The sequence below is a fragment of the Chlorella variabilis genome, assembly GCF_000147415.1.
Source record: "Chlorella variabilis unplaced genomic scaffold CHLNCscaffold_6, whole genome shotgun sequence".
NCBI lineage: Eukaryota > Viridiplantae > Chlorophyta > Trebouxiophyceae > Chlorellales > Chlorellaceae > Chlorella > Chlorella variabilis.
This window is the reverse complement of record NW_005435082.1, coordinates 1857681-1874152: the sequence shown is the minus strand read 5'-3', so window position 1 is coordinate 1874152 and position 16472 is coordinate 1857681. Positions and strand designations below refer to the sequence as shown.

General features: G+C 70.6%; 4 protein-coding genes across 4 annotated transcripts in view; 2 read left to right on the top strand and 2 right to left on the bottom strand.

Moving 5' to 3' along the window:
- The window catches only part of CHLNCDRAFT_57451 (hypothetical protein), a gene marked incomplete at its 3' end in the record, with an annotated part of 7489 nt that extends 1477 nt beyond the window's left edge, over positions 1-6012 (bottom strand). Inside the window, exons 1-14 of the mRNA XM_005849153.1 lie at positions 5817-6012; positions 5523-5649; positions 5231-5362; positions 5026-5097; positions 3345-4897; positions 2220-2673; positions 1867-2011; positions 1527-1678; positions 1280-1361; positions 1126-1190; positions 893-1005; positions 672-745; positions 354-494; positions 182-228 (exon numbers count right to left, since the gene is read on the bottom strand). Of these exons, the coding sequence (XP_005849215.1) occupies positions 182-228; positions 354-494; positions 672-745; positions 893-1005; positions 1126-1190; positions 1280-1361; positions 1527-1678; positions 1867-2011; positions 2220-2673; positions 3345-4897; positions 5026-5097; positions 5231-5362; positions 5523-5649; positions 5817-5998 (3339 nt within the window). The 5' untranslated portion in view covers positions 5999-6012. The remainder of the gene's footprint in view (positions 1-181; positions 229-353; positions 495-671; positions 746-892; positions 1006-1125; positions 1191-1279; positions 1362-1526; positions 1679-1866; positions 2012-2219; positions 2674-3344; positions 4898-5025; positions 5098-5230; positions 5363-5522; positions 5650-5816) is intronic.
- Positions 6013-6222: 210 nt separating this feature from the next.
- Positions 6223-8407, top strand: CHLNCDRAFT_51430 (hypothetical protein; the record flags this gene model as incomplete). Its single annotated transcript, XM_005849362.1, has 4 exons — positions 6223-6247; positions 6362-7024; positions 7338-7789; positions 7949-8407. The coding sequence occupies 4 exons, from the start codon at positions 6223-6225 to the stop codon at positions 8405-8407; spliced, it is 1599 nt and encodes a 532-aa protein (XP_005849424.1).
- A 699-nt stretch (positions 8408-9106) lies between these two features.
- Positions 9107-10391, top strand: CHLNCDRAFT_51429 (hypothetical protein; the record flags this gene model as incomplete). Its single annotated transcript, XM_005849361.1, has 2 exons — positions 9107-9197; positions 9382-10391. 2 exons carry the CDS (start codon positions 9107-9109, stop codon positions 10389-10391), a joined length of 1101 nt encoding a protein of 366 aa, XP_005849423.1.
- Positions 10392-10955: 564 nt separating this feature from the next.
- On the bottom strand, positions 10956-15061 carry CHLNCDRAFT_51428 (hypothetical protein; the record flags this gene model as incomplete). The annotated part of the gene is made up of 9 exons (XM_005849152.1): positions 10956-11218; positions 11377-11461; positions 11771-11842; positions 12046-12150; positions 12447-12508; positions 12735-12839; positions 13057-13190; positions 13362-13648; positions 13907-15061. 9 exons carry the CDS (start codon positions 15059-15061, stop codon positions 10956-10958), a joined length of 2268 nt encoding a protein of 755 aa, XP_005849214.1.
- Positions 15062-16472: the final 1411 nt, after the last annotated feature.

The following is a 16472-nucleotide window of genomic DNA, read 5'->3' as shown; positions in this document are numbered from 1 at the left end:
CAGTAGCGCCTGCCGGGGAGGTCGGTGGTGTTGGGCTGCAGGGCGGGCAGGCGTGGGCAGGCGGGCAGGGGGTCGTTGGGCCGAGGAAGCAAGACACGGCAGCTCCAGTGGGCAAGAAAGAAGGAGCAAGAAAGAAGGAGCAAAAAGAAAGCAAGGCAACCCAGGCTCAGATGGAACCCACCGTGAAATCGGGATCAAAGCGCTCCAGGAAACCGTAGGGACCATAGTCTGCGGGCGGGGTGGCGACACTAGAGCACGTTGCTGGTTGTGGCGCCCCGTTGCTGGTTGTGGCACCCCGCCGATGCACTCCCCAGCACACCATCTGCTGCCTCCACCCCCTCTCCCCAACCCACCGATCGTCTCCCCCAGTATGCTCATGTTGTCTGTGTTGAGCACGCCGTGCACAAAGCCCACGCGGTGCCACTCCGCCACCAGGCGCGCTGTGCGCTGCGCCACCTCAGCCAGGAAGGCGGCATACTTGTTGCCGGGGCCGCCTGCAGGGCCGAGGAGTGTGTGCATGAGTGTGAATGTGTGTGTGTGCGGTGACGGATGGGAGGAGGGGCAGGTGGCGTGAGCGAGGGAGATGCGAGCAAGCAGGCAGCAGGGGCGGCGGTGGGATGAGGTGGCGAGGACCAGCGCCCCACCACCTGCCCACCCTTCCCGCGGCTCACCCTGCAGGTGCGGGTAGTGGTGGCGGATGACGTAGTCGGCCAGCAGCCCCACCATGCCCATCTCGTCCTTGCCCCTGCACAGGAATGCCAGGAGGCGTGGCCGTGATCGGTGTGTGCTGCGCGTGGCGGCAGGCATGGCAGCGCCAGCCCTGGAAATCGGCCCGGCCCGCGTTGCAGCAGGCTCGGCAGGCGGCCGCCCCCCCACCCCCACTTCACCACACCTGGTGACGGGCAGCTGGAAGGAGCCAAAGCGCACGAAGCTCTTGCTCACGCGGCACACCACCGCGCCAGGCTCCAGCCGCGCATTCCCGTTGTAAAACATGTCTCTCATCACCTGCAATCCAGGGGTCGATTTTTCATTGATACGCTGACCACATGCAAACCAAATCAGAGAGTTTTTAACCGCCATGCCGAGCAGGCCGGTGCAGCGCCTGCCCGCCCGACTGCTACCCACCTGGTCCCCGGTAGCCACCAGCGACAGGGCGCGCGTGGTGGGCACCCCAAGCGCATGCATCGCCTCTGCACGGACGGCAAATGGACCGGTCACGGTAGGAATCAGGAGGCCAGCCCCCACCCTACCCCCCACAACCACCCAAGCAGCCACCCACCGGAGGCCAGGTATTCACGGATGGAGGACCGCAGCACGGCGCGGCCGTCGGCCATGCGGGAGTAAGGCGTGCGCCCCGCGCCCTGCACACAGGCGACAAACCGCTGTGGCAAGCCAGGGGCGCAGCGCGGGGCAGGCAGCCGATTGCATCGAGGCACATGCAGAGCCAGGTGCTGAACCCAACCCCTCCGCCACGCCACGCCATGCCGCCACCACCACCATACCACACACACACACTAGCGCCCCACCTTGAGCTGCAGCTCCCACCGCTCCCCCTCGCCATTCACCGACTGTCCCAGGCAGATGGCCCGCCCGTCCCCCAGCTGCCCCGCCCAGTGCCCAAACTGGTGCCCGCCGTAGCACTGTGCATAGGAGCGCGTCTGGGGCAGCGGCGCGTTGCCTGCGGCAGCGGGCAGCGGACAGCAGGAGGCGGGGCTCGGCTGCTGGGCTGGTGGGAGCTGGCCGGCAGTCGGCGCTGCCACGGCCAACAGGCAGCCCACAGCCAGGCTGGCGAAGCCACTCTGCCACCTAGCCACCCATCGGCCCACCCCACCACCCAGGCCACCCGCCACCCACCCACCCACCCACCGCTGAAGATGAGGGCAAACTCTGGGCGCAGCGCCTCTGCCGGGTCCAGCCCCACCAGGCGCCCCACGGCGGCGCTGGCGGCGATGGTGGTAGGCTCGGTGCCGGTGGGGGTGGGCGCCACCCAGCTGTACAGCGCAGAGCTGACCTGCACGGCGCGTGTGCAGGGCGGGGGCTGTGGGGGTCAGTCGACGGGCGGGGGAATAAGAGCTAGGGAGGGCTGGGAAGGGTGGCAAGAAGCCGGACCTGGCGGCAGGCAGGCAGGCAGGTAGCCCGGCAGGTAGCCAGGCAGGCAGGCAGGCAGGCAGGCGGGCGGCGGCAGACGGCGGCGCGCCGCCGCTTGCCTGGCGCGGCACGTTGATCTCCGAGTCGTCTGCCGGCAGCTGCGCGGTGAAGGTGTTGTCAAACTGCAGGTCCTCCAGGGAGCGCAGGCTGGCGGTGGCTGCCGCTGAGGTGGCGCCGGCGCCGGCGCCGCCGTTGGCGGGCGGAGGGTCGTCAATGATGATGGAGGTGTTGCCCGGCGCCGTGGCCGCCGCTTCCGTGGCTGCTGCCGCGGCGGCCCCTCCGCTGCTGCTGCTGCTGCTCATGGCCGCGGCGGGGCAGGTGGCGGCGGCGGCGCGGCGGCGCGAGGCGGCGGCGGAGCCCCAGGCCGAGGTGCACGAGTGCGGTGCTGGCGGGCGAGCCGCGGCGCTGCTGCTCTTGGCCGTGGATGCGGCTGCGGCGCGGGTGGAGGCTGCCGAAAGGGCGCGGGAGAACAGGGAAGCTCCCAGGCTTCCCGCTGGCATCACACAGTCGGCGGGGCGGCCAGGCCTGCGGGGCGGGTAGAGGCCAAGGAACAGGCTGTGTGGGTCCGCCGCCACGGCCGCAGTGACAAACGAGCTGAAGAGGTTGATCAGGGCGAGGCAGCGAAGGAGCACGCTCCTGCAGGAGCCCCACCTCGCGCAGACAAGAGTAGTAGGGACGGCCTGCGGTGAAAGCATGCTACAGCTCCATATGCAGGGGAGGCAGCGTGCTTGATCGTTTCTGGCTGGCTGAATGCGGCGGCACCTGGACACTGCCCCGAAGGTTGGGTGCCAGCAGGGCGCAGCGTGTTGACCGCCGCCTGCCACAAGGGCCAACCAGCAGCAGCCAGCGCTCCTCGTCACTGCCAATCGTTAAGAATCGAGGTATTTAAGGTCTAGGCGGGCATATGCATGAAAGGGGGCGAAGCACGATAATGGACATGTAGGCATGCAAGAGGTAGAGAGAGGTGTGTGCACAGGGAGCTCTGCCAATACCAGCAGGGCCGAAAATCTACATGCAGGGGTCTCTACGCTACATCACACAAGAAGCAAAAATCTCTATGTTTCTCTCATACATGAGGAGGTCGATTGGGAGGCGAAGGCGTGGCGCGTGCGGCCCACCATGGTGGAACGTCTGGGCGGCGCTTCAGGGCGGCAGTATCTGCGGCTGATCCTCGGCCGCAGCAGCTCAGAGCTCACCCCTGAGTCAGCACGTCAGGGCTGTCCCAGGCCACCACCACCGCACCGCTGCTGCGGGCGCGGCCATCCCGGCGAGGCACCGGCTGCTGCCCTGCAGGCGCAGCTCGCATGCCGCCGAGGGTGGGCACCCGCTGCGGGCGGGACCCAGAGCGCCTCCCCCGCTGCTGCTGCTGGTGCGACGCTCCGGCCGCCACCGCTGCGGCTGCACCTGCCACCGCTCCCAGCAGCACCAGAGCCAGCTTTCGCACGCCGCCGCCGCCGCCAGCAGCCCTGCTGCTGACCTCGCTCTGCGTCGCAGCAGATGCTGCGGTGCACACGGGCTGGCTGGCCGGCAGGGGCTCGGTGTCTGGCGCCGGCGCCTCCGCCGCTGATGGATCAACCTCAGCCTCCTCAACCTGGCTCACAGCTGGGGCAGCAGCAAGAGCGGCAGCCGCTGCCAGCCGCTCCTGCTCCTGCTCCTCTGCCGCGCGCTGCTCCTCCATGCGCCGCCGCTGCTCAGCCGCCGCGGCTGCGGCAGCCGCGCCGCCGCCAGAGGTGTGCATGAGTGCACCCAGCAGCTGGGAGTGGGCGGGCTTGAGGTGCGGCGGGCTGAGCAGGCTCTCCAGCAGGTCGCCGCCGCACCGGCTGTACGCCACCTCGCCTTCCTCCTCCTCCCTCTCAACAGCAGATCGGCGGGGTTGCAGCATCTCCGGCTGCGGCGGGCCCTCGGCGGCGGCAGGCTCGGAGCGCCGGGGGCCATGCTGCGGCTCGAGCGCTGCTGCCAATGCCGGCGGTGCAGCAACAGGCTGCAGGGGCGGGGAGACTGCCTCTGGCTGGCGCAGGTTCTCCTCCTCTTGTGCCTCCTCCTCCTCAAAAGCGGGCATGGGGATGGGTGTGAGTGAGCGAGGGGGCGAGGTGCTCCACAGCGGGTTGCCCTGTGCCGCGGTCTTCAGGGTGTTGGGGGTCAGACGGTAGCGGCTGGGGCTGGGATCGGGGCTGCTGGTGGCAACGCTGCTGCTGAAGTAGCTGCTGCTGCTGTAATACGCGGCGCCAGGGCTGGCGGCGGGGCTGCTGGCAGGAGAGCTCAACGGGCTGGCAGCCTGGGCCGCCGCAAAGGCAGCCTCCTCCTCCTCCTCCTCTGCAGCCTCTTCTGCAGCGGCGGCGGCGGCGGCCTGCAGGTCTAGGGTGGGCAGCACCGGGCGGCGCCGCTGCTGCACCTGCTGCTGCGGCTGCGGTGGGCTGCTGCGGCTGGCAACAGCGTCGGGGCTGGTGCGCAGCCTGGCAGCCTGCGCAGCTGCTCGCTCCATGGCTGCCAGCCTGCGCCCCAGGCTGCTGTCATTGCCCTGGTGCCCCGCTTCCGCCGCCAAGCCGGGCTGCTGTGCCTGCTGCTGCGGCGTGCCGGCCTTCTGGCCGCCCTGCCGCCAGGCAGGCAGGCCGCTGTTGCTGTCGCGCAGCGCGGCGCTGGTGCAGCCGCCTCCCGGGGTGCCCGCCCTGCCCTGGAACGCGCGGGGCGTCAGCAGCGGCAGCGACGGGCGCTTGGGCGGGCTGGGTCCGCTGCCAGAAAACAGTTCCGCCTGCAACCATTGCCAGTAAGGTGGGGTTGGGGCAGCACCACCCAGAGAAGCCAGGCCAGGTTTTCAGAACAATGCCGTCATTGCCTCTCAACAGCGGGGCCACCTGCAGCGGCCACACATCAGCCCACCCGCTTGGCGCTGGCATCCCGCGTCATGCTGCGCCGCAGGCTGCTGCGGGCGTCGGCACCAAACGCAGGCACCTGCAGGTGGGGATGGGCAGGGGGGCGGTGGAGGGCTGAATTCTGACCCTCTTCAACACATGGGATACCCAGCTGTTTAACTGCCACCAGCCCCAGCAGCGGCGTGGGACCACAGTGCCCTCCCTCCACTCACCGCCAGGCCGAGCGCGCCGCACTTGTCGGCGGCGGCCCACAGGCAACGGCAGATGGCGGGCACGCCCCGCCCCTGCTCCACGTCCGCCAGCAGCGGCAGCTGGTCCCGGCCCACGCCCAGCTCGGTGCACAGCTGCAAGGGAGCGGGCGGCATGCGTGGGACAGGGCGGGGTGATGACAAAGGGCCACAGGGCCCCACAGGCCATCCCACGGATGCTCCGGGGGCATGCATCAATGCCCGCTGCTCGGGGCTGGCACCCCCGCCAGCCATGAAAGCTGCACAGGCGGCTCACCGCCTGCCACCGCACAAAGTCGTTGATGGCGTCTGCCCTGCGCCTGCTGGCGCCAGGCGGCGGCGGCGGGCGGTGGGCTGGCACCCTGCCCTGGCGCGCCGCTTGCACCACATCCGCCACGCGGCCCCTGCACCGGGTGGGGTGGCGCAGGCTGGCGTTCAGCCGTGGGAAAGATGCACAGGTGCTGAGGCAGCTGGGTTATGTACGCTTGCCATAGAGCTGAAGAACCCTTCTCGAGAGACACGCAGGGGCAACGGCTGCAGGGCGGCGACAGCCGGCGGCAGTTTGGCGCACAGGATGCTGCAGTCCCTGAACAGCTCGCTGGCCGGCTTTCCCGCGGGCATTTGGCTGCCCAGCACTTGTTGCAGCCATACGGTGGCCTGCTGCAGCAGGGCATGCTCGCTGTGGAGCTTGCTCTGGGTGTGGGGGGACCAACCGGCCTCAGGCTCGGCACCGTGGCGCGTGCCAGTCTCCATAGCACCCTGCCGTCAGTCAGGTCAATCAGGAGGTGCTCAATTTTGAAAGGCTGCCCGGCAGCCATGTTGTACTCTTTTGCACTTGCAGTACATGGGGCTTCACCACCTCCGTGCCGTGTGCCGCCTGCTCGTGTGCACTGTTTCTTCGGATTAGCCAGTGGGCGGGGCGGGTGGAGAGCCCCTTGGCTTCCTGCACATGACTGGCTAGTGCAACAGGGGCAGCCATGCTTCCCGCTGAAGAGGCTGACGGTGAGACAAGGGCCGTGGCGAAGCCGGATCAGGGCAGCGGGGTTCCGGGTGCTGGGGCTCCCCGGCTGAAAGGCCCTGAAATCGCGGGCAAACCCGCGCCTGGCCTCCCCGCAGGCACTTCAGCTGCGCCCACCAAGCACAGCAGCCCCACCAGCGTGATGAGCGGCCCGCAGGAGGCCCAGGACCTGGGCGAGGGCTCCCCAGAGGGTGCCGAGTCGAGCGCCGGCAGCTCGGGGGAGGCGCCAGAGGCGGCACCCACTGCCGAAGCCAGCAGCGGAGAACAAAGCACAGGGGAGGCGACCGTGAACACGCCCCCCAGCGACGAGAGCCTGGCCCAGCTGCGGGTGCTGGGGCGGCAGCTCCTGCTGGGCTGGGCAGAGGCCCTGGGCACGCTGGCCAAGCTGCCAGGCGTGGGCAGCATGCGCGTGGAGTCGCTGGCGGCGCGGCTGCAGCAGCTGGCGCTGGAGGCGTCGCCCGTGGGCGCGGCAGCCGCCGCCGCGGCCGCCGCTGCCGTCGACGGCGGCGAAGCCGCCGCGGCCGCCTCTGGGGCGCCTGAGGCCGCGGCCGCGGGTGCGGCGCCCGACGGCGCCGCCTCTGGCCCCGGCTCGGTGGCCAGCCGCGGCGGCACGCCGCCGCCGGCTGCCACGGAGCTGGCGGGGCCTGCCTGCCACCAGCGGCAGGCTTACTCCGACCCCGTTGACATGTTTGCCACCGCCGCCAAGTCGGCCCACCTCAGCTACCCGGAGCTGCTGCACGCCTTTGCCGCCAGCGCAGAGGGTGAGCCGAGCCGCCCGCCTGTGTGTGGGGGCCGTGCGCGGCGCCGCCCAGCCTGCTTGCGCTGCGTGTGGCTGGATGCGGCGCGCGGGAGGGTCGCGACCGAGGCCGCCTCGCGGGCTGGCCGATCTGCTTCTGCATCAGCCGGCCCGTGCTGGCGCCGCCGCGAGCCCCCTGGCGCCCCCGCGGCCGCCGCCGCTGCCGTCGCCGCTGCGTGCCTGTCCACCTCAGTGTGCTGGAGCTGACACGCGCCGCTCTGCCCTGGCCCCCTGCCCCCCGCCCCTCCCTGCCCCTCCCTGCCCCGCCGTGGCGCCAGGCCTGGACGATGAGGCCCTGGCGGACTATCTGTTCAACCTGGCCATGCTGTGCGCTGAGCCCGCTGACAACGAGCTGGTCGTGCGCCCCGTGCTGTCGCTGCCCCAAAACTCGGAGGAGCAGCAGCAGTACCGGCGGCGGCAGGCCGCCGCCAGCAGCGCACCCGTCGACGCCATGCTCGCCGCCATGCACCAGCAGCAGGGCGGCGGCGGCGGCGGCGGGCCGGCCGCGGCACGCGGCGGCGGCGGCGGCAGCGGCGGTACCGGCGGCGGCGGCCTCACCCACGAGGCCATCTGGCAGCAGATCCTGGCGCAGCAGGCGGCGGCGCCGGGCGGGGGGCAGTACGGGCGGCTGTCGGCGGGCGGCGGCGGGCGCGCCGCCATGCACCAATCCCCCGCCAGATCTAAGTCAGACATGATGGCGAGCTACCAGGCAGCGCTGGTGGACCCGCAGGTGGGGCTGGCGGCAAGGGCCGGCAGGCGCCTGGGGCGCCTCAGTGATGGTGGGGGCCAGCTCAGGCTGCACGCCATGTGGATGCCCCGCCGTGCGTAGCCTAGTGCTGCATTTTCCTGAGCAGCCGCATGCTGCTTCCCACTCCCCTCCTGGCTGCAGGTGCAGGGCCTGCTGCGCGGCGCCTCACAGCAGCAGCAGCAGTACCAGCAGCAGCAGCAGCAGCAGCAGCAGTACCACGCGGCGGCGGCGCTGGCGGCCCCGCTGTCCCCCACCCGCGCCCTGCACGGCGCCGGCTCCCCGCTGGCCAAGGCTGTGTCCATGCCTGAGCGGGACCTGTGGCTGGCAGCCGCCTCTCTGGCCTCTGAGGCCGAGCAGAAGCACCAGGAGGCGGCCGCCGCCGCCGCCGCCGCCGCCTCGGCCTCCTTTAGCTTCCACCCGCAGCAGCCGCCCAGCCCCGCCTTTGGCCACATGGTGCAGCTGGGTGGCGGCGGCGGCTCCTCCGCCGGCGGCTCGGGCCTCTGGTCCAGCAGCGCCGGCGGCAGCGGCAGCGCCGTCAGCCGCAGCGCGGGCGGCAGCGGCGGCGCCGCCATGCGCACGCTCTCCGATCTGTCCTACTGAACCCTCGCCGATTGGTTGGCCACGAATGCATTGCCTGTTTTCCCCCGCCCGATTCCTCCGCTGCCTGTTCTGCTCTCGCCTCGCCCGATCCCTCCGTCCATTCTTCCTCGTTCTTACCCGGTCCCTACGTGCCGGCTGCGGCCCGGCGCCTCGGCCCGGCCACCAATGCACTGCCCCCTGCCGCACAACACAGCGCCCTATCCGTCGCTCCGCATGTTCTGTACATTACACCAGCCTCGCCCGCCCTCGCCCCTCGCACGGACGGGTGGGGCTGACGCTGACCCCGCCGCTTGCGGGCCGCCGCCCGGCGCCCGCCCCACGTGCTGCCAAGAAGTGCTGCCTCCCCGCCATTGCCCGCGCGCCGGAACAGCACATCTGCGCACGTCGATTGGGCCGCGCCGGGCGCCGCCACGCTCGGCGGCGCCGCCGCCAGCCCCGCAGGCTTATAGGACTGCCTCTTTTCCCTGCCCCACTGCTCCCCGTTTTTGTTCGTGCTCGTAGTGACCTGTTTCTTTGCATTCCTGGTAGCGTTGCTGTGTAACTCGCACAGGAACAAAACAAGAGGCAGGGAGGGGCGGCAGTGACGGGCGCCGGCGCAGCAGGCCCCTCACGAGGCACTAGGGCTTTTCCCGGCCTGCACCTTTCCGTTGGCCATCGTGCCTTTCTGAGCGCCACAACTGAATCACGGCAAGGGCGCGAATGGGCCAGCTGGTGGAGGAGCAGTTCCTGGAGGCGCTCGAGTGCTCCATCTGTTTGTCCCTGCTGCAGGAACCCTGCACCCTGCCCTGTGGTGAGAAACCAGCGGGCCGCGCTCCCGCCCGCCGCTGCGCCACACCCGGACCGCCTGCCGCCGCCGCCACCCGGCCGGCGCCACACCCGGACGCTGCCGCCATGCATTGCCACACACTCAAGAGTGTGTGTGCGGCTGCTCCACGATGCTTGCTTCCTGGCTCCATGCTGCCCGCCGCCTGCAGGCCACACCTTCTGCCTGCTGTGCATCCGCGAGCACCTGGACATCGCGGCCCGCAGGCGATGCCCGCTGTGCAACATGGCGGTGCCGTTTGGGCACCAGCTGCGCGTGAGCATCCTGGCACGCAGCCTGGTGCAGGCGCTGGCGGAGAAGCAGCAGCAGGGGCAGCAGCAGCAGCAGCAGCGGGCGGGCCAGCGAAAACAGCAACAGCAACAGCAGGAGCAGCGGCAACCGGAGCAGCGGCCGACGGCACCCGCGGCAGCAGCCCCCGCCTCCGACTCAGACACCACTCCACCGCCGCCGCAGCATGGCGGCGGCAGCCCCGCGCTGCACCGTGGCGTGCGCAACGGTGCTGTGGATACCAGGGCCGAACCGCTGCAGGAGGCGCAGCGTCCCGAGCCTGCAGCCACTCCCCAGCGGCAGGGAGGGCAGCCAGCGGGGGTCGCAGCGGGGAGCGGCGGCGGAACACCTCACCTAGCAGCCCCATCCCTGCCCCCGCCAGCAGGCACACCGCAGCAGCAGCAGCAGCAGCAGCAGCAGCAGGGAGAGCGGCAGGAGCCGCAGCAACAGGTGCGGCCCGGGCAGCAGCAGCAGGGCGATGAGGCGCCACCCAGCCCGCCACAGCCAGCAGCCGCCAGCCCCGCCCCGCCACCGCGGCCCAGCCGCCCAGCCGCGCCCAAGCCGCTGCTGCAAGCCGCCCTGCACCCGCTGGCGGAGGCTGCCGCCGTCGGCGCGCAGCTGCTGCTGTGGGCGCTGCTGTCCCCGGCGGCGGGGTGCCTTCGTGAGGCTCTGTGGATAGCACTGGCCATCGTGCTGCCGCCGGCACTGGCGGTGTGGGGCCGCGCCCTGCTCTGGACGCTGCTGCTGGGGCTGGCCGCCGCGGCGCTGGCCGCGCAGCGCCGCTGGGGGCCGCTGGCGGCGCTGCTGGCGGCGACGGCAGCAGCGGACGCCGCCTCCGCGCTCCTCGGCGGGCGCCGCCTGCTGCCTGGCCACCCGCCACCGGCGCCTTGGTAGCCTGGCTGGCGACCAAGCACAGCTCCTGCTCGCTTTGGCTCCGCCCTTCCCCCGCACCTGCCTGCCCTCCTTGCCTCCTTCCTCCACTGTGAATCTCTGTAAACCTTGACAAGAAGGCAGGTGCAGAGCGATTGGGAACCAAATGGTGGCCTCGGGGCAATGCCCTGGCCGGCGGCAGTGCTAGCGGCTGAAGCTGGGTCATCTGTGAGTGAACACGGCGGCTGTCTGCTGCTGAGTAATCAACACGGCGAGAGGGAGGCTGTTGGGTCTGTCTTATCAGTCAAACACACACGCTCGGTTGTGCATGGGGCAGGTGGGCGCGCCACCGCACGGTGAGGCGACGCGCGGTGGGCCCGCGGGGCTGGCGGCGTGGCTGGCACCGCCGCCACCTCACGCCGCAGGCTCCGCGGTCATCTTCTTTATCTGCGCCCTCAGCTGGCTGTGCAGCTCCTGGGAGGCCTCCACCACCCTGACCAGCTCTCCACTGAAGGGCGAGATCTCGGGCTGTGGCCAATGCAGCGGGAGGAGGGCAGGGCAGGGCAGGGGGCCGCATACCAGGGGGGTTCAGGCGGAAGGACAGGTGGAGGCCTGAGCGCGGGCTGCTGGCCAGGGCGGCGAGCCCCAAGTGCTGGCAGCGGGCAGGGAGGCGGGCGGGCACAGGCGGCTGCGGCTGCGGCGCCCCACCTCTGGCCGCGCCGCCAGCTGGATGTCGACGAGGAGCAGGGCGGAGGCGGGCACAAAGGCCACCTTGCTTTCCTGCAGGTAGTACGGGCGGCGGGCGCGGTCCCAGCGCCCCTGGCTGTCCATCCAGTAATCCCAGTAGTGGCCTGCGGGGGGCGGGAAGAAAGCAGGGGCGGCGGCCCAAGGTGGTAGCAGGGCTTGGTGACGTAAGGTAACGGGGAGCGCAGTGGCAAGCGTAACCAAAACATCCAAAGTGAAGCAACACGAGTGGCGGGTCGGCCAAGACGGGGAGACCGCTGCGCACCCTTGAGCACCGTGTCCCCACGCTTGTACTCCTGCCCAAAGTCGTCGCACTCGTCCTGCGACAGAGTCTCCACGGGGCTGATGGCCTGCATGGGAGAGGCGCAGCAGGCGCAGCGGGCGCCGGGGAGGAGGGTCGGTGGGTGGGTGGGAGGCAGGGGAGGCAGGGCTTGCCTTGCCTGCGGTCGACCCTTTGTGCTGGCGCCACCTCGCCTGCCCGCCCTGCCACCACACGCCCGCGCAGCAGCACCCCAGCCCGCCAGCGCACACCACAGCCGCTCCACGCAGCGGGGCACACCAGCCGGGCAGGCAGGCAGGCAGGCAGGCGGCAGCAGCGGCAGCGGCAGCCACATCGGCGCACCCACCCACTGCCACCCCAAGGCAGCCCATCTCACTACCTGCAGGAGGTAGTAGTAATTTCGCTGCTCGTCGTCCTCGCCATACACAGCCACGTTGAGGCCGGCCCGCACCTGCACGCACACGCGCAGAGCGGCGGCGCTTGGCTTGGGGCAAACGAGCGGCTGGGCGCGCAGGCACACCCCTGGGAGCCACGTGCCCGCTGCGGGCGGCCGGGGCCCCGCACCAGGCCCCCTGCCCCTCCCTCGCTGCCCTCCCCGTGCTGCCCTCCCCATCCCCGGGAGAGGAGAGGGCGGGCGGCGAAGCGGGGCCTCACCGACGCCGCCAGCTGCCTCTCGATCGCCTCCAGCTCCTCCTCCTGCGCCGCCCGCTCCTGCGCCACCACCGTCTCCAGCTCGGCCTGCTGGAACAGCTCCTCCACCTGCAGGCAGGCAGGCAGGCAGGCGGGCAGGCGGGCAGGCAGGCAGGCAGGCAGGCAGGCAGGGGTGTGTGTGCGGGGGAGGGCAGGTGTGTGGCTCTGGCAATGGGGGTGGAAGGGGCGCAGCTGGTGGCCGCTCCATGCCGCCAAAATCAACTCCCACGCATGCGGGCGCCGCCGCATCCCCTCCCGGCGATGAGGTTGCGCTGCGCCCTGCAGACCTCAAGCCCCTGCTCAGGCGGCCGAAATGCGCCCGCCTGCATGGCAGGACGGGGCCTACCCTCCCGCCGCCAGCCCACCTTTGTGCAGAAGCTGTGCGGCTTGTAGAGCTGGTCTAGCAGCTGGTCCGCGGCACGGTGCACTGCAAAGACGGGAGGCGGGGGGCGGGGGCGGCGGGCGTGGGTCAAGCGACCGCTGCGTCGCCAATGATGCACACAGCAGCCAGGCCCCTCCCAATGATGCACGCAGCAGCCACACACAAACGCATACGTACACAAACACACAGACACACACACACACACACACACACACACACACACACACACACACACGTGCCCGTGCCCGCCCCCCGCCCCGGCGCCACCCACCGTGGTGCTTGGGGGACACGTTGAAGGTCTTGGCGTTGGCCACCACCAGCTGCAGGTCGTCCAGCAGCTGCCGAGGGGTGAGGTAGCCGCCGCGCGACGCCTTGGCTGCAGGCGGGGAGGCTGGGGTGGCTTACTGAGCGTGCATGCGGCGGCGCGGGCGGGCGGGAGCCTGGCTGGGCGGCGTGGCCGGCAGCGGCGGCTGGTGGGGTGCAGGCCGCCCACCCTCTCACCACTCACAGCCATGCCACCACAGCACACAGCTGCAGAGCAGCCCGGCACCACACCCAGTACCACACCCAGCCCCACAGCCAGCACCACACACCCTTGATTGTGCCCAGGTCCATGGGGTTGGCGATGATCTGGTGGTACTGCGGAGTATCCCGTGGTACCGGCTGACCAAAGAGCTTCTTGAAGGTGGACTCCCGCAGCAGAGACTGGACATAGGCACCCGCAGCCCTGCGGCTCAGGGGATGGCGGCGAGCTTGCGTGGGTGTTGGTGGTGTGCATGTGCGCCTGTGTGTTGTGGTGTTCGTGCATGCGTGCGTGTGTATGTGTATGTGCATGTGTGCGTGCACGCGCGCGCGTGTGTGTGATCGTGTGTGTGGGGGCGGGCTGGCACCAACGCACCTGTTGAGCCACTGCTGCGCCGACTCGCCGCCGCGCAGCACGCTGCCGCCGCCGCTGCCGCTGGTGGTGGTGGTGGCGGCGGCGGCGGCGCGGCGCCCGCCTCGCCGCCCGCCGTCCAGCTGCTCCGCCGCCGCTCCATCTTTGAGCGACATGAGCAGGGTCAGGCCCTCCCTGGCGCCATCCAGTGAAGGACTGAATGCCAGGTGGCGCCCGCCGCTGGCGCCGCCGCCATTGGCGGCCGCTGCCGAGGCTGGGCGGGCGGCGGAGCGCGTCAGGCCGCGATCCAGCTGCGGGCAGGCGGGCAGGCGGGCCAGTATGCATGGGGATTCGCATCAGAGGCTGGAGGCCGGGTGGGGAGGGCAGCAGCGGCATGGGAGGAAGAGGGGCCTGGCAGCCTGCCACCCAACCCCTGCCTGGCGCAGCCAGCCAGCCAGCCAGCAGTATGCATTGTGTACTCCAGTCACGCTGCGCCCAGCTAAACACCACGCGCAGGCCACTGAAAGTGGGCGGCAGCAGGCACCAGCAGGCGGCAGGCGGGCACGCACCACAGCCGCGGCACCCAGGGCAGATTCCCCGGGGCTGGTGCTGTCTGCCGGCGGGATGTCGAGGCGCCGCTGCTTGGCCGCCTGCGCCGCGCCTTGACCCTCCCCCAGCCGCTTGCCAGCCACGCCGCCGTTGCCGCCTGCCTGCGCCTGCGGGCGCGGCAGCGGCCCTTTCAGGCCGGCCAGGCGCCGCGGGGGCGGGCGCATGGCCGCCGCCGCGCCGCCTGCCGCCGTGGCCGCCACGGCGCCGCCGTTCTGCGGCCGCTGCTGGGCGGGTGGGCCCTCCACCGCCGCTGGCTCGCTGAATGTCTCATCATCGTCGCTGCTGCGTCGGATGGAGCTGCCCTGGCTGCCATCTGCTGCCTCCACCACAGCCAGCCCAGGCCGCCGCCCCGCCTGGCCGGCCGCTGCTGCTGGCGCGGCGGCCGCCGGCGCCAGGCCCGCCCGCTGCCGCTGCGGCTGCGGCTGCGGCTGCGGCTGCGCCCTCTCCTGCTGCCGCTGGCCGCCTGCTGCCGGTGCCGGCGGCGCCGCTGCCTGCACCCTCTGCTGCGGCCGAGTCTGCTGCGCCTGCTGCTGCTGTGCCTGCTGCGGCTGCGCCTGCTGCGGCTGCGCCTGCTGCTGTGCCTGCTGCTGCTGTGCCTGCTGTGCCTGCTGCTGTTGTGCCTGCTGCAGCTGCTCCTGTAGCTGCTCCAGCTGCGCCTCGAGGTGCCTGATCTGCTGCCCCGCCTCCCGCGCCCGCCGCTGCTCCTCCCCCAGCTGCTGCCGCAGCTCGGCGGCCGCCTGCGCATGCGCCGCCAGCTGGGCGCTGCACTCTGCCAGTTGGGCCTCCAGGGCGTGCGCGCGGCGCTGCGCGGCTGCCTCCCGCTGCTCCGCCGCCTCGGCGCGCCGCCGCTCCTCCTCCACCTGCTGCACAGCCTGCCGCCGCTCCGGCTGCAGCTGCGCCGCCGCGCCGCCCTGCGTCGCCAGGGAGTCGAGCGCCTGCTGTGCTGCCGCTGCCCGCGCCTCTGCCGCCTCTGCCTGGCCGTTGAGCAGCAGCAGCTCCTCAGCCAGCTTGCGCAGGAGCTCCTTGCTGGTTTCAGGCAGCCGTGGCGGGGCGCCGGGGGCGGCGCGGGCGGCGGCCGCCGGGGCGCCTGCCGCCACCTCCTCCTGCACAGGCATCGCTGGCAGCGGCTGGTGGGCGCGGTATATGCGCGCATGCAGGCAGCCTGTTGCACGTGGGCACGTGCAGAGGCCCCTTCGTGCACGCGAGGTGCGCGTTGCGTAGTGCGGGCAGGCTGGGCGACGGCGGCGGCGAGGGCGTGGCCGCTAGGCCGGCGGGCTAGCCAGACCAGCTCTGGTGCAGCTGCTTGGCGGGTTGAGCTGTCTGCGAAGCTCAGCAGAGGCAACCCCTCCACCTCCCCCGCCACACTGGCCCGCACCATTCGTGTTTAGCGGCTTGCCGGAGGCTGTCTGCCGTCGAAGGGAGTGATTTTGCAAGTGGCACAGCGTGCTGGAGTAGAAGCGCTGCAGCGCTTCTACTCCAACTTGCCGCACAAACCTGTCCCTGCTGCGGCATGCCGAGTCGAAATGTCGGTTTCTTTCGCTTCACTGTCTCTGGTGTCTCCCATTCAAATTTCAGCAGCCAGGACATTGCAGGGGCCAGAACCTGCAACGGGTGTTGCCAACCGTGGCCTTGCTCTGGCTCAGCTTGAGAGCCCTTCAGACATCAGCGGCTCGTGAGATGCGTGATTGCTCAAGGGCTTGAGCTGCAGTGGGTCTGGCACGGCGGCAGGCCCCGCCCACCGCTCGCGGGCCGCTGCTGGCGCCGCGAACTCCTTGCCCTCCGGGCGCGCTGCTGCCCGCCTTCCGCCGCCATGCTGCTGCATGATGTTCAAATGCTTCAGCTAGCATGCCAGATGTGCCTCTGAGTGTGGTCAAGTGGCGAACAGCTTGGGCAATTTGTCGCCTTGCAACTCTTGCCAGGTAGGCCTCCCGATCACCGGTCCCCTCCTGGCGGGGGTCATGCATCCCCCACCCATCATGCATTTCAGGCTTCATCTCCCTCAAACCTCCACCATTTTCCCTCTCGTTTGTCGTGATCGACTCCGGGTAGCCCAAATGCCATTCTAGCGGGGCCTATGGGCCGCGACGAAGCGACCAACTCTGGTGGCAAAGGCAGCAGTCTCGGCGTGTCTGCCAAACGCCTGAAAGGCGGCACCAGCAAGTCCCAACACAAGCATGTTACAGCTCTACTGCAAAACTGGGACAGAGTCACCAAGGCGCATCCTGACCTGCGGGGCGTTCTGCTGTTACAGTCTGCATACTCCAACAGCAATGGATGGGCTAGAACGCACAATCTTGCCGGCATGGGCCCACTGCTGAAGGCTCTCTTGGTGGAGATAGTGGCATCCGCCGGCGGGCGGCGGGTGACGCCACGCATGGTTGCCGACATTGCGGAGGGGGCGACGGCGGAGAACTTGCAGTTCCTTTTGCGAGTTCTGGAGTTTTGTACAGCTGCCGAAGTCGTGGGGGGAAAGCATGTTGAGATGATGATGAATGCTGTCACGGGCTGCAAGCTCGACGCCCCGCC